The following is a 13,405-nucleotide window of genomic DNA, read 5'->3' on the forward strand; positions in this document are numbered from 1 at the left end:
GAGCAGAGGTGTATAATTGGGTGTCATCAGCATAGAGATGGTACTGAAAACCGAATCTGCTGATTGTTTGTCCAATGGGAGCGGTGTATAAGGAGAAAAGAAGGGGGCCTAGGACTGATCCTTGAGGAACCCCGATAGTAAGGGGAAGTAGGGAGGAGGAGGAGCCGGCGAAAGACACAGAGAAGGAGCGGTCAGAAAGGTAGGAGGAGAACCAGGAGAGAACAGTGTCCTTGAGGCCAATAGTGCGGAGCATAGTAAGGAGGAGCTAGTGATCCACAGTGTCGAATGCTGCAGAGAGATCCAGGAGAATCAGCAGGGAGTAGTGACCATTAGATTTAGCTGTTAGTAGATCATTAGAGACTTTAGTGAGGGCAGTTTCAGTAGAATGTAAAGAGCGGAAACCAGATTGTAAAGGGTCAAGAAGAGAGTTGTCTGAAAGATTGTGGATTAGACAGGAATGGACCAGGCGTTCCAGGAGTTTAGAGATAAAGGGAAGATTGGAAACAGGTCTGTAGTTGGCCGTGCAGTTCTGGTCAAGGGATGTTTTTTTTAAGTAATGGATGTATGCTGGCGTGTTTAAAAGAAGAGGGAAAGATACCAGAGGAGAGGGAGAGGTTGAAAATTTTAGTTAGGTGAGTGGTGACAGCTGGAGCAAGGGACTGAAGGAGATGTGAGGGAATAGGGTCACTGGTGCAGGTGGTAGGGCGAGAAGATGCAAGGAGCCTGATCACTTCATCTTCCGTGACTGGTTCGAAATCAGAAAGTGAGCAAGATACAATGTGGCGGGGGAGAGCATGCAAAACGTTTGGGGATTGGGAGAAAATTTCCTGTCGCATATGGTCAATTTTTTCTTTGAAATAGTTGAAGTGTACCTACGATAAAAATTACAGACCTCTCCATTCTTTGTAGTTGGAAAAACTTGCAAAATCAGCAGTGTATCAAATACTTATTTTGCCCACTGTACCTAGCAGCCAATTTATTCATACATTTCCAGGAGGAAAAACAGAGGATCAGCACCATTACTGGACTGGCCATACTAGACATCTTTCTGATTGGACAGGAAAAATGATGGACGCAATGTGTAGGGACACACCCTACTATAAACTATCAGATACAAACTGAATACTGTCGCGCTAATCAGCTAGTGGACGGACATGGCAGAAAAAAAAGATATGTTAGGGGAATGACAACTCTAAAAATAAAGTAAAATTGTAACTAGCAGTCCCATGTAAAGCCACAAATAAAGCATTTGCAGCATCATAAATTGATCCTTGATACAGCCGCAATCCTTTCTTTTTTACATGATGCATCCCCCCATATTTATAGGGTTGTACATGATGTACGGCAGCCATTAGGAACTAATAATACAAAGCGCTGCTGCAAGATCCATGCCCTGATCTAAGAGGAGAAATCCTAGCAGTTTCAGGAAGATTAGCCTGAAAGTACTCGGGATTAAGCAGCTAACATGTAGGTCTGGCAGATATTCCCCGGGAAGCCTGACGTCTGCAGCATATGCCAGCTTCTAACACCGGCCAGTCACTGGGCATGATGACTGTCCCGGCACATTGCCGCCAACTAATCACCGGCTGTGCCGAGACAGAATGATAGGAGGGAAAGGTACCAGGAGATAGACCCCACCAATCTGACCATCCAAGAGATATTATAACATTATGGCATGTGAATACCCTTCTAAGAGATATCCAGTAAACATTAAGCTTAATCCTGGCCCCACTGCGAAAAACATGGCACCTCCAGCCTCAGGCGCTACTGATCTCTGTGGGAAGAAGACCATAGTCTTTATACAATGACATAAGAGAAGGCACTAAGACCATCTTAGGATGCCGAGCGCTGATCTGATACAAGCCCCCCTCCCCGGCAAACACATCGTCTCCTCTGACATAGGAGACTCCGTCACATAATTGATCTCATTAGGGTCGGAAGCACAATGTGCGCACGTGTATAATCAGCAAAGTGTGTCAGCGAGGAGGGTCCGGAGCAGCTTCCGGCGACAATTCAGCTGCGAACACATACAGCGTTTTGTAGCCTTTCCTTTGCGGCCACATGTTATACAGTCAGCAGGGAAATCTAATATTTTAAGGGGTATTCCCATCTCCAAGATCCTATCTCAATATGTAGTAGGTGTAATATTAATAATTATAGAAAATATGTCCAATTAGAAATGTAGTAAAGTTCTTCTGATTTGCTAGGTCGCTTACCCCATGTGCAGGGCATTACAGCAGCTTAGGTATCCCCGGTTATGACCATTCATATAGTGACAGTTAGACAACTCTTAGTGGTCGTAACCAGGGATACCTAACCTACTGCAATGCCCTGCACATGGGGTAAGCGACATAGCGAATCTGAAGAACTATATTAAATTTCTAACTGGAGGAATTTGCGAATATTATTATTATTACACCTACTACATATTGGGATAGAATATTGGAGATAGAAGTACCTCTTTAAGGGCCCAGCTTCATAATTTTATTTTTTAAGTAACTTTTATTTTTTTTTTGTCTTGAATTATTCGCTGATGTTTACTGCGCCGAACTGATCAAAATGGCGCACTGGTTCATTAATTTGGTGCAAAGTATTAAAAAAAAAAAAAAAAAAGGGGGGGGGGGGGAGGGGCTCCTTTCCGATCATTAACCATTTTTGCAACTTTTTATAAAAAAAATTTGACTGTTAACAAAAGATGAATAAAACAACACTGGTGTCGGGGGAGGGGGCTGCAGTGGAGCTGAGCCAAATTTGTCACAATTGATGAATCAGGCGAAAAAATTTGGAACCACTAAACTCTGCCTACAAAGCAGAAAACCCCCCAAAACAGGGTGAGCACATATAACATAGATTTAAGAAAGGCACAAATAGAATAATGAAATGGGTGCAAACAAAAAAAAAATATGTGCAAACAGGTGCCAAGGGGGTTTAGGTCGTTTTTTTTTTTTTTTTTTTTTTTAAACGCACTAAACTCTGTATATACATTTTTTATGGCACGCTTCTCTACGATATGATATTAAAAAAGGTTAACAAATTAAAAAGACTGCCGTTTTTACATGCAGCCAGAAAAAAAAACACTTTTGGTAAGAATGCATCAAGATGGAGTAGAGAACGTTTCTACCATAATTTTTCTTATAGTGGAAACAATAGTGAATTTGCAGGACTGAGCTCGGCCACTCGTCCTGCCATCTAAGCAATGGGCACTTTTCAAAAAATTTTTGCACAACGCTACGAGGGCAACTTTTCCACACCAGTTTTCTAGCCAAGATTGTTTGATGAATTACCTCCCCACCCCCAAAGGAAAGGAAACCGTAGAGCCCGTCCCCATGGAGCACTTCCAATGAGGACCTCCTACGGAGGCCTTTACAGCAGATACTGTGGTACAAATGGTGCCGTTATTTGCAACGTGAAATCTGCAGCATGAATTGAAATTCTGCTGGAAAAATTTAGAGGAAATCAAAAAATCTGCAAAATTTTACAAATCTGGCAGAATTCGAACTCCAGGATCTAACAGCCCTTCCTCCTTTCCTTTCTCTCAAGTATATATATGCCCCTGAAAAACACGGATAGAACTTGTACCCATTATATTCTATGGGTACATTCTGACTGATGGTCAGCGAAGAAATACCTATAAAGACGTGTCTAAGTTTGGCCTGATTCGCAGACTAAACTCACGAGCGTCTATGAATGGGTCCGTGATGTAAACGAAAGCACGTGGATCCCATTTGTGTGCTAAGAAAATTAATGGATGGGTGAATGGGGCCATAGCGATAGTAGCAGGGAGCCGGAGGGGCTTGTACACAGATCTCACCACTGTGGAGAAGGTGGAAAGCATCTAAAGTCTCAAAGACGGCTGAGAAAATAAACTGTAAAAAGGAGAAAACACATGGAGAGGAAATAAAATGCCAGACAGAAGCTGTGCTGATATATGAGCTACTGAAGACAGCAGCACCCCGGATACAAGCAGATGTCACATCCAGCCTGTATTACTGAGAGAGACACTCCCATAAAATAAAAATCTGAAATTTGAATCAGGCATATCAGGAGGTCTGAAAATTAGTGAAGAATGAAGATTGCTGAAGGGTAGCCATTAACATGTAAAAATCATTTTTTTCTAAGGTCAAAGGTGTTCATAGACTTTACCATGGGCAGATAAATTGCTGTAACAAATTCAGGTTGTTAATATCTTCAGTTGATGGAAGCTTCCTTACTTACATTTAAATGTCTTTTTGTATGAACGTTTGTTTGGGAGACAGATCGTTGCCCCATCTCTCATAGTACTGTCTGCAGCACATCCTCTATATATCAGAGGTCTTGTGCTGCTGGACACTTATTCTTCTTATATTATACTTTTTTATATTATCATATCTAATACATCATTTAATCACTCTGACGCAATCTTTAGGGTTTATTCACAACAGATTTGTTGCATAATTCTGTGTAGGAGAATCAGCTCCATTCAACAGAATGGGGATTATTTGTGCAGAATGTGCATGACTTTCTGCAATCTCTATTCAGATGTATGGGACAGTTACAGGGATATTCAGATTTATTGCAGAAATTTCTGCGTACGCTGTTACATTGCTGCATCTGGTTCTAAGATGCAATGTGGCAGCTCATGACGATCCTCCGCTTTCCTGGGCGACGACATTACATGTCCGATCTGTCTTGGACCCGTCTCTACAACCGTATTTCCCCGCCTTGCATATTCCCTCTCTTGCTGGACTGGTGAAGGCTGTATAATCTGCTTATGGAAGACAGACACTTATCCTGTTTAACATCTGACTGGTAACTACCTGATGATAATGTCAGCGGCGATTACGAGGAGTCATTAGGAAAAAAAAAATCAAAGGTATATAGACGTTCCCTATTAAATTAGTGTAATCCCAACAAATAACGATGAGATATGATGTTTTCAGAGCAGAGATTCACAATAAAGAAAATAATTCATTAAGGTAGAGCCGATAGCAGGCGAGAGATTCAGGAGGGTAGTAAACTCAGAGGTCCATCATTGTCCTCTCTGGTATCTTCTCCGATATAGTTAGTGGAATTAACTTAACCGAAAAAATAAACTAGCGCATAAGTTGGCATACATGCCAAATAAAGGAGCATGTTCACACTGGCCATTAAAACAGACAAAACCTGAAATAAAAACAAAATTAACAGATACCCTGCTGTAAGTAAATAAGTTAAAGCAATAGTGTATATAATAATGGCCAATATGTAATGGCCAGTGTGAACATGCTCCTATATTTTGCATGCATACCAACTCGTACTCCAGTTCATTTTTTGGGGGTAAAGTTTCCGGTTTCTGCTCTCAGTGCAGGTCCCTTTCTTTGCGCTGAACATTGCATTTATATAGCTTCCCATTGCTGGGTGTCCACAGTCGGGCCTCTGTCCTGCTCGGCCCTTATTCACATTGACGTCACTTTGACACATGGTAAGGTTTTAATACTAGAGGTTAGGACCGTCCCGATTTGGGTGCACCTTGACGCTGGGGAGATGGCTTTTTTTTTTTTATTAAAAACGGTGCTTACCAAGTACCCCATGTGATTTATATGCACTATTGCTTTTACTTACAGCAGGGTATATCTTCATTCTGGTTCTATTTTAGGTTTTGTGTGTTTCCGTGTAAGTTAAGCTGTAGCGCCCTCTACTGTTCATACATGACAAGGGTAAACTTTAATGACTCATTAGACTTATAATGATGTTTTCTCATGACAAATCAGGAGGATTTATTGATCACTTTATGATCAGTGGGGATCCACCTTTAGGACCCTCAGCGATCCTGTGAATAAAGGAAACATGGCTCTGGAGCAGCGCTGCGCTCTACTTGTTTTTCCCTTGTGGGGTCCCGGAAGCCCCCAGTACAAACAGTTGCAGCACGGCTCTGATTGTGTGGGAAAAATTTGCAGCAAACAAAATCTCCTCCACACACAAGCTGCAGAGAAAAATCCACAATGTAAATCGTCCTGCAAGTGGCTGGGCTTAATAGACGATTGCCAATTTCCATATATACTGTGATATTGCTGTATATTGGGGTATTTGGTTCAAATCCCAACAAGGACAACATCTGCAAGGGATCTGTATGTTCTCCCCATGTTTGCATGGATTTTTTCTGGTTTCCTCCCACCTTTCACTGACAGGGAATTTAGATTGTGAGCCCCGATGGAGACAGCGATGATGATGTCTGTAAAGCGCTGCGGAATATGATGGCGCTATATAAATAAGCATATATTGTATCATTGTATATTGTACAAATCGCATGTTCAAGTCCCTTAGTGGAGCTAAAAAAATAAAATTGGAAAAAAATTATTAAAAAATATATATATTAAAAACAAAAAAAAAACAATAAAAGTTTTATATCACCCCACTTTTCCCAATTAAAAAAAAATAATTTGGTATGGTCATGTCAATAAAACCGAAAAAACTGACGGCACTTCCAATACTATTATTGTATTGGAAGTGTCGTCAGTTTTTCTGTTTCTATGTATAAGCTTTGACTGAGCACTCCACGCCTAGGCCGCAGGTGGTTTTAATTGCAGCAGGATCTTATTAACCCACATATAAGCAGGTCCCTTAGAGAGGTATTTACATTGGTAGGGTCCTGACATTGAGAAACGCCTTACCGCGGCTGTCGGGTACACATGAATTGGCCAATTTATGCGCTAAGATTTCTCATTTATTTCTATTTTCTACAGCAGCAATGTCAATAAAAGTCTCATCTAAAAAATGTTGTATTGAACCCAAAATGTTATCAATAACAACGTCAGCTCGATCCGAAAAAAAACAAGCCATGTGAATTTACGGAAAAATAAAACATTTAAAGGGGCTCAAAAAATGGCGAAACAAAACATTTTTTTTATTTTTAAAGTTCTGGATTTTTGACAACCACTAATGAATAAATTTATTATAACAAAAACTCACAACTTTGTAAAAAAAAAAAAAAAACAAACAGCTGGTTTGTGTCACCATTTTCTGAGCCCCAGTAACTTTTTTTTTTTACTTTTCCATTAATGGATCGAGCTGATGTTTCTATTGATAATATTTGTGTCGCCATTTTCTGAGCCATAAATTGTTTTTCTATCAATGGACCCATGCGACGGCTTGATGATTTTTGCGCGCCACGCTGACACACACATTATATATATATATATGTGGGTGTGTCAGCTGGGACTGCAAAAATCAATGTACACACACACATATATACAGACTATATAAACCTTGTAAGTTTGGTATCTCTGCAATAATGCTGGCCTGGAGAATCATGTTGTCAGGTCGATTTTACTGCACAATGAACACCGTAAAAACAAAGTGCTGAACCAATGGAAGAATTTTTTACATTTCACCCCACCTGGAATTTTTATTCCTGATTTTCACAACATTGTATGGCAAAGGGAATTGCATCATTTACTACAACTTGTCCCACTAAAAACAAGTCGACTATGTTAGTGGAAAAATAAAAAAAGTTATGGCTTTTGGAAGAATGGCAGGAAAAAAAAGCACAAGCACAAAAAAGAAAAACTGTTTCCCCTTAACCCCTTAACAACATTTGACGTACTAATACGCGTCTGTGCCCTGGGACTTAAGAGCCAGACCCGTATTAGTACGTCATGGCGATCGCGCGCGCACACAGGCTGTGCGGGCGCGATCGCCGCCGGTGTCAGCTGATTGTCACAGCTGACACCCGATACTATGTGCAGGGAGCGGTCCTGCACCGCTGCCAGCACATTAACCCCCGCGATGCTGCGATCGAAGTCGATCGCAGCATTGCGGGGGCAAGGGGAGGTGATCGCAGATACTCACCTCCTCTTCCGGCTTCCAGCGCTGTCTGCAAAGGCTTCCCGGGTGTTGCCATGACGACTCGATGTCGTCATGACAACATCCGGGTCACCAGACAGCAGGAAGATTGTTTGGACATGCGCAGTGCATCTCCAAACAATCTTCTCCCTGTCCGGCGCTGACAGCCTGCATGGCACAGGGATGGTGCTACATTCCTGTGCCATGCAGGCGATCAGAGAAAAAAAAGTGAAAGTCCCAGAGTGGGAAAAAGTAATAAACTATATAAGCTTCCAGAAAGTGAAAAAAAAAATAAAATAAAAAATTGCAAAAATATTAAAAAAAAATAAAAAAAATAATCCACCAAAAATAAAAATATAATGTACCCATCAATAAATATTATAAAAAAAAACAAATAAAAGTACACATATTTGGTATCGCCGCGTCCGGAACAACCTGACCTATAAAACTGTCCCACTAGTTAACCCCTTCAGTGAACACGGTAAAAAAAAAAAAAAAAACGAAGCAAAAAACAATGCTTTATCACCATACCGCCAAACAAAAAATGGAATAACACGCGATCAAAAAGACAAATATAAATAAAAATGGTACCGCTGAAAACGTCATCTCGTCCCGCAAAAAACAAGCCGCCATAGAGCTCCATCATCCGAAAAATAAAAAAGTTATAGCTCTCAGAATAAAGCGATGCTAAAAAATATTTTTTCTATAAAATTGCTTTTATTATGTAAAAGTGCAAAACATAGAAAAACTATATAAATGTGGTACCGCTGTAAACGTACTGACCTGAAAAATAAAGCTACCTTATCAATTTTACCACACGCGGAACAGAATAAAAAAAAACAAAAAAAACAATTCCTGAATTGTTGGTTTTTGTTTATTCTGCCTCCCAAAAATCGGAATAGAAAGCGATCAAAAAATGTCACGTGCCTGAAATGGCACCAATAACAACGTCAAGTCATCCCGCAAAAAACGGGCTGTCACATGACTGTCTGCCAAAATCTGGAAAAATTATAGCTCTCAAAATATGGCGATGCAAAAACTAGATTTTACAAAAAATGCGTCTTTTAGGGTGTGACAGCTGTCAGTCATAAAAACCCCATATGATTCTGGTATTGCTGTAATCACACCGACCCGAAGAATAAAGTCGTCTAATCACTTATACCGCACAAGGAACGGCGTCAAAAATAAACTCTTGGGTTAGGATTGGGCTAGGGTTAGGGCTGGGTTTGGGGCTAGTGTTGTGCTAGGGCTAGGGTTGTGCTACGGTTAGGGTTGTGATGGGGTTGGGATTTTTTTCAAAAGTAGGAAAAAAAGATGACGATATGGCGACTAGTGTTGAGAGCAAGTGCTCGCTACTTGAGTTTGCATCGGGTGCTCTGGTATGCATTGAGTATCGTGGGTATTTGAGTGACATGCTCGAGTCTCTGCCCCATATGCTTCGCGGCCAAAAAAACTTTACGGGGATTGCCTGCCATGCACGAGCGATCCCCGCATGGTTTTTTTTGGGTGTCTAATAACCGTGAAACATGCGGAGCAGGGACTCGAGCATGCCACTCGAGCACACGCTGTACATGGTGCATACCGGAGTACCCGATGCAAACTCAAGTAGCCAGCACTTGCGCTCAAGACTAATGACAACTTATTCAATATGATGACCTAATGTAAACAAATTCTGTGTCGTACCCCTGGGTTCAAAATGTTCACTATACGCCTTAATAAAATCCTTGGGGGGTATAGTTTCCAAAATGGGGTCACTTGTGGGGGAGCTCCACTGTTTAGGCACATCACGGGCTCTCCAAACGCGACATGGTGTCCGCTAACAAATCGAATGGAAAATCGTCTCAAATTGTTAGCTGACGCCATGTTGCGTTTGGAGAGCCCCTGCGTGCCCAAACATTGGAGCTCCCCCACAAGTGACCCCATTTTGGAAGCTAGACCCCCCAAGGCACCTATCTAGATGCATAGTGAGCACTTGGAACCCCAGGTGCTTCACAAATTGATTCATAAAAATGAAAAAGTGTTTTTTTTTTCACTTTTTCATTTTTACGAATCAATTTGTGAAGCACCTGGGGGTTCCAAGTGCTCACTATGCATCTAGATAGGTGCCTTGGGGGGTCTAGTTTCCAAAATGGGGTCACTTGTGGGGGAGCTCCAATGTTTGGGCACACAGGGGCTCTCCAAACGCAACATGGTGTCCGCTAACAATTTGAGCCGACAATTTGTTAGCGGACACCATGTTGCATTTGAAGAGCCCCTGTGTGCCCAAACATTGGAGCTCCCCCACAAGTGACCCCATTTTGGAAACTAGACCCCCAAGGCACCTATCTAGATGCATAGTGAGCACTTGGAACCCCAGGTGCTTCACAAATTGATTCGTAAAAATGAAAAAATGAAAAAAAAAAACACTTTTTCATTTTTACGAATCAATTTGTGAAGCACCTAGGGGGTTCCAAGTGCTCACTATGCATCTAGATAGGTGCCTTGGGGGGTCTAGTTTCCAAAATGGGGTCACTTGTGGGGGAGCTCCAATGTTTGGGCACACAGGGGCTTTCCAAAAGCAACATGGTGCCCGCTAACAATGAGAGCCGACAATTTGTTAGCTGATATCATGTTGCATATGGAGAGTCCCTGTGTGCCCAAACATTGGAGCTCCCCCACAAGTGACCCCATTTTGGAAAGTAGACGCCCCAAGGCACCTATCTAGATGCATAGTGAGCACTTGGAACCCCCAGGTGCTTCACAAATTGATTCATAAAAATGAAAAAGTGCTTTTTTTTTCACTTTTTCATTTTTACGAATCAATTTGTGAAGCACCTGGGGGTTCCAAGTGCTCACTATGCATCTAGATAGGTGCCTTGGGGGGTCTAGTTTCCAAAATGGGGTCACTTGTGGGGGAGCTCCAATGTTTGGGCACACAGGGGCTCTCCAAACACAACATGGCGTCCGCTAATTATTCAAGCAAATTTTACAATCAAAAAGTCAAATGGCGCTCCTTCCCTTCCGAGCCCTGCCGTGCGCCCAAACAGTGTTTTTTCCCCAAATATTGGGTATCTGCGTGCCCAGGGGAAATTGCACAACAAATTTTGGGGTCCATTTTTTCTTGTTACCCCTGTGAAAATAAAAAAAATTGGGTCTAAAGTAACATTTTTGTGAAAAAAGTTAAATGTTCATTTTTTTCTTCCACATTCAAAAATTTCCTGTGAAGCACCTGAAGGGTTAATAAAGTTCTTAAATGTGGTTTTGAGCACCTTGAGGGGTGCAGTTTTTAGAATGGTGTCACTTTTGGGTATTTTCTGTCATAAAGACCTCTCAAAGTGACTTCAAATGTGATGTGGTCCCTAAAAAAATGGTTTTGTAAATTTTGTTGGAAAAATGAGAAATCGCTGGTCAACTTTTAACCCTTATAGCTCCCTAACAAAAAAAAATTTTGGTTCCAAAATTGTGCGGATGTAAAGTAGACATGTGGGAAATGTTATTTATTAACTCTTTTGTGTGACATATCTCTCTGATTTAAGGGCATAAAAATTCAAATTTTCAAAATTTTCACCAAATTTCCGTTTTTTTCACAAATAAACGCAAGTGATATCGAAGAAATTTTACCACAATCATGAAGTACAATATGTCACGAAAAAACAATCTCAGAATCAGGGGAATCCGTTGAAGCGTTCCAGAGTAATTACCTCATAAAGTGACAGTGGTCAGAATTGTAAAAATTGGCCTGGTCATTAACGTGCAAACCACCCTCGGGGCTTAAGGGGTTAAAGGGATAAGGAGACCACATCTATCCATGTGTCCTACCCCTCTATGAGCTCCCGATCTGTCGCTGCAGATGATTATTCCACTGCTCCTGGCTTCTCAATCATTACATTATAGAAGATACAGAACATGTCATAAGTGCCATAATTGCATCATCAAATATTACATGTTGTTAAAGGGGTTTTCCATTTTCCAAAAACCCAGTCGCAAAAAAAACCCCTCACCCTCCTGGTGTCCAGCGCTGAGTCTCCGGCCCTGCTCCCAGTTTCTGCAGCGCTGCAGCCAATCGCTGCTCTGAGAGGCTTGTATCATCTACTTGGGAAAACCCCTTTAACATTATGTAATAATAAATGATAACATCGTAGCACTTATGCTGTGAATTATCATTGTTATAGATGAAGTGTGTTTTTTAGCAGGAGGTTACAATTTCAGTCTGTCTGAGAAAGAAAAGTGAAATGCAACAGATGAGAGTAACATTCCCCATATACTGGAGGCCATACAGTAGAATAAATACCTTTCCCAGAGACGACTTCTTTTTCTACTCTCCATCGAAACCCAAACTGCAGCAAAAAGGAAAGAAGCGATCAAAAAACAATAGGACAATTCTGTACACGGCCACGTCCACACTCACAACCAGCGGATGATACAGTGTTTCCTATAAATCCCTAGGACTTAAAAAGCACCAATTAAATAGGAAGGAGAACGTAAAGGATCCGTCGGCTCTCTGGACATGAGTTGGATAATTTTCCTCTAGGTTTCTGCATCGTTCCTCTGTTATTCCTCCTCGAAATGTATCAATAAACTGTCAAATGGGTGTTTCTAGTGGAGGGGCATGTCTTTAAACACTGACCAATCAGTGCTGATAATATCAGACTGTGGGGAACACACCTCTTTAAGCGGGAGAACAGTAACACCCAGTTGTCAATATTCATATAATTCCAGGAGGAATAACAGAGTCACAACACAAAGTTATAAAATAAGATGCTCCAGAATTGCTATTTCATGGAGGTTGTAAGTACAGTATGCCCAAAAACAGGTGAGCTAATGGGATTACCATAAGTAACAGGACAACCAAAAAGTCTGTTTGCTTGTAATAATCATTTACTCTTCGGTGATTGTTACATTTTTGACCGTCGCCGGCCTGAATATTACCGTATGTGTATGCGGTCTGCAAGCAGCATTACTTTCAGAATAAACAGAGTACATTGATCAATCCCTTTTTAGTAGTCAATGCCATAAAGGGGTTACCAGTACTTAGATATGGATAGGTCATCAATATCAGATAGGTGGGGGTCAGACACCCAGTACCCCCAATGATCAGCTGTGGCCAAATATCCACAGTGTCAGAACAGCGTAGCTTTGCACACCGCATAGTGGCCGTTCTTTGGTACTGCAGCTCATCTCCTGCTTACTTCAATGGGAGCCGAGCTGCAGTACTCAATAATGACCACTATGCTGCGCCGACTCCATACACCGTTTACTTCAGGCTGTCGAAAAACCTGCAGCCAGTTGATGTTGGGGGGAAAGGAAAGGACAGTGCACGTTGATCTTCAACAATTGATCATTGGGTTTTCCCGGGAGAGTTATCGGACAGTAGCTTACTCCACTCTCCGTGAACAAAACACATGCACACTAGCGTGGCAGTCAAAAAAATTTTGTACAAATTTTTAGGTCTCACCTCCATGGGAATAATTCCCTTTGGTGTGATTGTAACATATACAAAGTTTCGTAACATTGCAACATAGTATTGTGATGATTGAGCCACCAATAAAATAACAATTATTTGTAGTAAATGTCTTGCAGCAAATTAAATGCACAATTTTACAGTAGTTTCACGGTTTCACTTTTT

General features: G+C 41.4%; 1 protein-coding gene across 1 annotated transcript in view; it reads right to left on the reverse strand.

The window, feature by feature from the left end:
• Positions 1 to 13,405, reverse strand: part of LOC141273439 (protein FRA10AC1) — a 72,600-nt gene that overhangs the window by 26,680 nt on the left and 32,515 nt on the right. Inside the window, exon 8 of the mRNA XM_073685262.1 lies at positions 12,071 to 12,116. Coding sequence (XP_073541363.1) covers positions 12,071 to 12,116 — 46 coding nt within the window. The remainder of the gene's footprint in view (positions 1 to 12,070; positions 12,117 to 13,405) is intronic.

Source organism: Phyllobates terribilis, unplaced genomic scaffold (assembly GCF_046119375.1).
Source record: "Phyllobates terribilis strain yellow unplaced genomic scaffold, ASM4611937v1 Scaffold_5__5_contigs__length_657084704, whole genome shotgun sequence".
Classification (NCBI taxonomy): domain Eukaryota; kingdom Metazoa; phylum Chordata; class Amphibia; order Anura; family Dendrobatidae; genus Phyllobates; species Phyllobates terribilis.